The sequence below is a fragment of the Fundulus heteroclitus genome, chromosome 19, assembly GCF_011125445.2.
Source record: "Fundulus heteroclitus isolate FHET01 chromosome 19, MU-UCD_Fhet_4.1, whole genome shotgun sequence".
Lineage (NCBI taxonomy): Eukaryota > Metazoa > Chordata > Actinopteri > Cyprinodontiformes > Fundulidae > Fundulus > Fundulus heteroclitus.
The window spans coordinates 26194392-26202003 of record NC_046379.1 but is presented as its reverse complement, the minus strand read 5'-3'; the positions used below and the strand labels follow the sequence as shown (position 1 = coordinate 26202003).

Here is a 7612-nt window from a genome sequence, read left to right as displayed (position 1 = left end):
ACAGCGTTAAACATTGTTTACTCCTTACTTCCTGAATCTATTTACAATACAAGAAATCAATTACCTGTGCTACTGCTGTCAAGCAGACACCAAGTTAAGCAGAGATTGGTAATTAGAATTTTGCACACACTCTGGATATACATTACAGACAGCATGATGCAAATTAGCAACATCAGGCCTAACATAGCATGAGCAATTCAAACTATTTAAACCTAACTTATTTGTGATTAGTGGTTTCATATCTTGAAGTAATTACAGTGAAAATTCTTAGCAGCGATCCTTTAAACTTTCTATTTAACTCCATAGATCTCCTAGAGACACACATCACAGAGGGGAAGGGACCCAGGCTTAAGGAACCACTGATGCTTAATAAACGCAAGATCAAGATCCAAGGAGCACTGCCAAGGAGCATCATGAAAACCTAGAAATAGCAGGTGCAGTTTTTCCCATGTCAACAATATGTACTCTAAGCTCGTGATACAGACTTCACTGCAGAAAAAAAAACAGAATGAAGCTAATAAAAAAATTTTCTGCAGAATACAGTCTGGCCAAGGCTGAACTCTTTGGGTGTTATTACACAACAAGATGTTGGGAGGAAGAATGTCTCTGCAGACGTCACCCTTAAAACACCAAGCCAAATGTAAAGTTTATAGGTTAGAACATGCAGCTCTGTCTTACAGTGAGGGCTATAGTATTATTTATCTGACTAAAGGAAGGATGAATGGAGAAATATTCAGGACATTCTTGATTCGGATCTGAAGATTAAACGACAGTGGATTTCCAAACAAGACAACAGTCCCAAACACTCTGTCAAGCAAACTTTAAATTGGTTTCATACAAAGAAAGTCAAACTCATTGAATGGCCCAGTCAGTCATCTGACTATCCAATTAAAAACCTATAGAAAGAGCCAAAAAACAGTCTATAGAACCCCCCAAGATTTAAAGATAGTTTTTGTGGAAGAATGGGTCTAGTTTCTCCCTATAGGAAATATTTTATTGTTTTCATTAACATAAAAGTTGAAGTAAATAGTTGGACTACATAAAATATTTACATCAACACCGAAAAGGATGTATGAGGATACTAAATCCTTTTGTAGTATAATTTAAAGATTAAGTACATTTAAATCATCACAAACACACAAAACATTGAGAGCGGCCATTGTTATAGACGTTTGCTTATGAAAATTATTTTACTATGTTAATACATATGTTTGACGAATAAAAAAACTGATCAAAACACCAAAACTTGTACAACTCGGATGTTTTTTTGTGTAGGTTTTTTTCTTTATATATTTGACCTGATAATTCTCCCTTCTGAATATTAGGTTCTTGCTTCCTTAGACTTCTTCTAATTTGCATGTTTATATTCGTTGTCAATCTCGAAACTTTGTTAGGGGCCTAAATGTTTCCATGAGACATATCTATTCCTGGCTGCAGCTACTGCTGTCAATCAAAAAGAAAAAAGAAAAAAGAAAAGAACAAACAAAAAACAGCACTGTGTTCAGAAGCAGGTAAGCACGCCGTCTGGTGGTTAAAACTGCAACACAGCGGCTAATCTGAGCAAAAAATCTCTGAACCATGATTTTTAATCATGATTTTTAATCATGGTTAATGCAATTTCTCAGTTGCACTCGGAAAGTGATAAAATAAAGCTCTTCTTAATGCAGTACTGCATACAATTGCACTGAAACTGCAGCTGTAACCTGTGCCTAGATGTTACGCAAAGCAAGTTATTGTCGTTGTGCGCCTTTACATTTTAGATTTTAGAACTGATCCAGCCTGGCTTCGTTTCACACTGCTTTCATGGAATATGGGCATATTTTGACAAAATCAATACCTATCTCAATCGGTCATTAGGTGAGAGACAGTATACACCTTGAACAGGTTGCCACCACATCACAGGGCAAATATACATATAATGTTCTAACTTAAAAAAAAATTAAACAAATCTGAATAAATAAGAATAGGAAATCTGAAACATAAAACGTAAAAGTTGGTAATTAAATGAATAAAACATTATCTATTTTCTACATGATAACGTTAAATGTTGCATGTGAAATAAGTTAGTGCCGTGTACTGTAGCGCCCCCTACCCTCACCCAGTGGCAGGTTCTCATAGCATCCATCAGGCTACGGACCTTGGGTAACATGACATGACTCTCCCACCTGCAGCTCATAACGACTGAACTCTGATATCTACAAAACATGGGGATAAGAATGCTGAAGAAACCCAGCTTCTTCCTGTTATCAGTCTTCCTGCTGCGCATGCCAGGTAAACAAAAACTACTCATTAGATCTGCTTTTTAAACCCAGATATAGAAGTGGTTGTTTGTACTTTAAAAAGGTTGAGTGACCTTTTAGATGTTGCCGATGAGAGAAGGGAAAAACAACAATTAAAAGTCAAGTAACTTTTCTGTAATTCACACACAGGCTATGTAGACGGAGGTGATTCAGTGTCCCAGACCCCTGTGCTGTGGAAACATCAGGACGACAACGCCACGTTGGAGTGCAGTCACACGAAGGGTGGTACATATCGACAGATGTACTGGTACCAGCAGCTGCCTGGTCAGACCATGAAACAAATAGTTTTCACCACAGCATACAGCGCTCACCAGTATGAACAAGGCTTCAGTGAGGAGAAATTTCCATCTGAGAAGAAGGTTGCAGAGAATGGATCTCTGACAGTGAAGAAGCTGCAGCCTGCAGACAGCGGAGTGTATTTCTGCGCTGTGAGTGAACACAGTGATGCAGCTGATTAAAAGAGCTGCACAAAAACCCAGCTGCTGGAGACCCAGAGAACTGATAATTGTTATAATTCAGCTCTGTATGTTGTAGTGATAACTATTTGCCTCATGTTTTGACCTGGCAGCTGCTGGTACCAGTACATCGGGTTATGATTAATATACAAGAAACTAAATATATTACTGCATGTGTAATGCTTCTACATATTATACGTTTCTGACTTGACTGGCCAAAAATATTGCCCTTTTACCCAATGTTTAATTTTTTTTAATGTACCTGTATACATTATTTCTAATACTGCAATGTTTTTAGATGTAACACGACAAAAAGTGAACATTCGTAGCATGTATGATTGCTTTTACAGGACACCAATCTCACATGTCTTGAAATGTATGTATTTTGTTGTTGTACTGGTTCATTTCTCTCTTTTAATGAAAACCAAAAAAAATTGAAAAATAAAAATTAACAATAAAAAATAAAATAAAAAGAATGACAATACATCTTAGCGGCTGCACAGTGGGTAGTGCTGTTGCCTTGAAGCAAAAAGGTTCTGGGTTCAAATCCAACCCTGGGTCTTTCTGCAAGGAGTTTACATGTTCTCTCTGTGCATGCGTGGGTTCTCTCCGGGTACTCCAGCTTCCTCCCACAGTCCAAAAACATGACTGTTAGGTTAATTGGCTTCTCTAAATTCCCCTTAGGTGTGAGTGTGTGTGTGAATGGTTGTTTGTCCCGTTTGTCTCTGTGTTGCCCTGCGACAGACTGGTGACCTGTCCACGGTGTACCCCGCCTCTCGCCCATTGAACGCTGGACATAGGCACCAGTGACCCGATTAGGGATTAAGCGGGTCAGAATGGATGGATGGCAATACATCTTGTATGGTTGAGCCATGCTTAGTTAAAGCTCCAATATATAACTTTTGACCCACATATTAGACTAATTTGAGACATACCATTCGTTTTTCTGTCAATGTACAGCACTGAGCGTGTGTTGATGGTCTGTGCGGGCTGCCCTTCTCAAAAGCCCGGCTAGCTTGAGAGGCGCGATCTGTAACTCAGAAAGTCATACGAGCTAGAGCACCCCTTAAATAAGAGAGCTACCACATACTAATGGCCAACAGGGGTGCTAAACCTAGAACTTTCAGGTCTAGGCCCCCTAGTGGTCAAAAGTGATGCATTATTGCTTTACATTAGCATATTGTACATTCATTATAATTTGCACACACTTTGACATCAGTTTTCAAGCAGCAAAAATTGTAAGCATAAAATGTAATCTCTGATTGTGTATCTATTCATCCATGTGTGTTCAGCCAATCAGTCCCTGCAGAGACAAAGAGGACAATAAAGATGTTATGATCAGGAACCTCAGCAGGATCGCTCTGTTGCTGCTTTGCTTCTCAGGTAGGATGGAATCTATTTATCGTGTATGGATAAAATCTATATTGTTGTGAATTGTTAACAATACCGTTCTTTAAAAGGAACGTGTCATGCAAAATCCATTTTTTTAACCATTAAATACATTTTGTTGTGTACTTGGAGTGTCTAGGAGGGCAGACAAATTGTACGTAATCTTTATCATCTGTTTGGGTCATAATTTTTCAAGCCATTCTGTTTTCTCTGTTGTTAGGATATCAACAAGGTCAAGTGGAACGAGCTGTTTATCCCAGAACTGCATGGCACACTTAGATGGCACTGACCCAAAAGATTGGCACATATCTATCAGATACCACCCTGGAGGTGACGCAGCTTCCCTGCTGATGTCACAGTTTGGATGTGTACCGCCCTTGTATGGGTGTGTCCCGAGATCCCTTTATAATGTTTGCGTGATGAGCACTCGAGGCCTCCTGCCGATCAGGGGCCCATCAGCGCTGGTGTGACTGTAACTATTTCTCTGTCTTTACCTAGATAAAATATAACTAAAAGCATACTTGTCTGTTTTATGCGTCCTACATTCAAGGTAATAAGTAAGTGGGGGTCGCCTGACTGGGTAAAACGAACTGGGTCCACCGAGGGTGCTTCACCGTAGACACGGCACGGTGAAACAGTAACAAATTGGTGTTTCCGCCCGGACCCAAAAGGCGGCGTACCACCTTCCGTTTTCCGGCCAGGACGTCATTCCGGAAGAAAAACACACAGCGTGCGGCCGCATAAAAGGTAAGGAGATTTCATTCATCTCCTAGTGTCTTTTTCTTCCTGGAGGGCCGACTTTTTGTACTACTAAAGGCAGAGAGAAAGGTTTGAGGATAATTGTTTGCAAACGTGTCGATAAGAACTTGGGATTTGCGTGCGGTCACAGAGGTGAGAGTCCGGGAACCCTTGGCCAGGGTTCCGAAAATACTGTGCACCTTGAGAATTTAGGGTTTAAAAGGTCCCCTTGTTAGGCACAGAGGAAAATACGTGTTCCTCTGTGTTTAGCATAAAAGCAGCCATTCTGACAGACACGCCATTACGCGTGGCTTTTAAAAGATCAAAAAGCCGTTGGATTTTTGGTTTCGATAGTTCCAGAAGTTCTCTTAAAGAACTTTAAAAGCAGCTAATCCAATTATATGTGCCTATAGAACGCGTAAGAGTTGGATTTTTGGTTTCGATAGTTCCAGAAGTTCTCTTAAAGAACTTTAAAAGCAGCTAATCCAATTATATGTGCCTATAGAACGCGTAAGAGTTGGATTTTTGGTTTCAATGGCTCCAATAAAGTTCTCTTAAAGAACTTTAAAAGCAGCTAATCCAAAGATATTTGAAAAAGGTAAGTTAAAGGGTACCTACAGAGCGCATAAGAGTTGGATTTTTGGTTTCAATGGTTCCAAAAAAGTTCTCTTAAAGAACTTTAAAAGCAGCCAATCCAAAGGTATTTGAAAAAAGTACGTACAGAGTTAACCAAAGCTTGGCCAGAAAGTGTGTGGGTGTGTGTGTGTGTGTGTGTGTGTGTGAGACACGTTATTGTCATTGAGCCGTGGAAGTGAAGTGAAGGGTAAGGGCCTTCTCATCCTGAGTACACTGGCTCATTGAAACTGCCGTGTAAAAACACAATAATAAGGCATATAGGAACATAATAAGTTTTGGTGTCTGAGAGATAAAAAATAAGCTCTCATTGGACCGGGGTCAGGACGCTGTCCCAGCAGGTTGGCCAAGACGTGTGAGTGCTGGAATGGCTGAGAATCAGGCAGAAAATGAGCTCCAGGGGGGTTCTTTAGGAACACTGCTGGAGACAGGAAAAAGGAGCATAATGGCAAACTTCCCACACAAAGATGCTGAAAACCATTTAAAACAATTTGAGGAGTGGTGTGAAAAAATGAGGAGAGACGGGGTTTTTGGTGATACAGAAGGGTCACCACCAGAGGCCCAAATGTGCACTTACTATTTGCAGATGTTAAAAAATAGATTAGCCCTAGCACAAGTAGAAACGGGTGATGCAGGTGAGTTTGCTCGAGAAAAATACCAAAAAGAGGAAATCAAAATAGCAGGCTTGATAAAACTAACTGAACTGTATTTCAGCATGTGCTTCTCAGGCCTCGACAAACAACAAGAGAGTGAAAATCTGCAGGGGGTAAGGGAATCATCTTCTTTCAAACAAGAAGGTAAGTACACAACTATGCAGAACAATCTGCATGGTGATAAGGGAGAACTGTTATCCAAGGCCAGGAGTGTGGTGACTTCATCAGACCCTTCGGTGCAGGTGCCTGGTATGGTGTTATGTGGGGGACAGGTAAGCTGTGACGTAAGACCCAGATGTAGCCGGCATTCTAGCGAAACTGATCTTTCTTTACCTGCAACAAGACAAAGTGTGCAACTGCCATTGTTTCAGACTCACAGTGCTACAGGACAGGTGAATGCAGCTGTTTACAGCCCTCTTTCATGTGCTGACAACGTTTATCTGAGGCACATGTTCCCTGGTCCCAGAAAAGGGGCGCACCTTTGGATCCAAGCATTCGTGGAGACTTTAAGCGGGTATGTATTGGCTATTGGTGATGTGAGGACTGGCTTATCAACATACCTGGAACCACAAGAGGTACATGCGGTTGAAGTCTCTGCTGGAACTGACGTACTAGGAACAGCTGCTCCTTTGGCCCCAGTGGCACGGCAACTTTGGAGCACATTGAGGACATTTTTATCCAGTAAGTACGGATTCTGGCCTTTTTAAATGACACTACACGTTGGGCAGGGGAGACGGCTTCAGCATATGTGAACAGAATGTTGAAAGTTTGCGCGCAAGCTGTCTGTCTGATATTGTTGCCTTCGTCATGTCTTGTACAATATATTGTGTCTGTTGAAATGAGATTATTGAGTCAGAGTGAGTGGGGGAGAGACTGCTTGGATCCGCGGATATTGATTGTGTCTGTGTGTGTGTGTGCAAATGGGTCTTTGTGTGTAAGTGAGGTTACAGATAAATGTGTTTGTGTTTTGTTTTGTTTTGGGGGTTTTTGGCGCAGGGGGGTGTTCAAAGTGCAACCAGTTGGTCGGGGCAGTTGGATTAATAAGAAAAAGAAAAGCGAAAGTTTTTAATAAAATAAAAAATAAAAAGGAAACGGAAACGGAACTAAAAGGGCGTTGCACCGGGGAAGCGTTTACGTGGGGACCGACTGGGACTTCCGTTGTGGATAAAATTGTTCGTAACTATTAAATGCAACGTATAACTTTCAAAAAGGGGTAAGCGTCCAGGTGTCTGCGAGACACAGAGTTGTATCCTTGCGGGGCTGAAGAGTAAAACCGTGTTTGGACGAAACATTCGGGGGTCGTAGCCAGCGCAAGCTCTCCACTTTTAAACTAAGCGGGAACTTAACATGTTGAAAATACATCTTTCGGCGTTGCTATAGACGTTTAAAAACTATGAAAAACATAGAACTATTTAAGACAGTCAGAAAAAGCAGGCCTGCACGT

The 7612-nt window shown here is 41.0% G+C and overlaps 1 gene segment (V, D, J or C); it reads left to right on the top strand.

Moving 5' to 3' along the window:
- Window positions 1–2204: 2204 nt before the first annotated feature.
- On the top strand, window positions 2205–2758 carry LOC105939555. The segment is given in 2 exon segments: window positions 2205–2271; window positions 2430–2758. Coding segments are annotated over 2 exon segments (396 nt in total).
- The last annotated feature ends 4854 nt before the right edge of the window (window positions 2759–7612 follow it).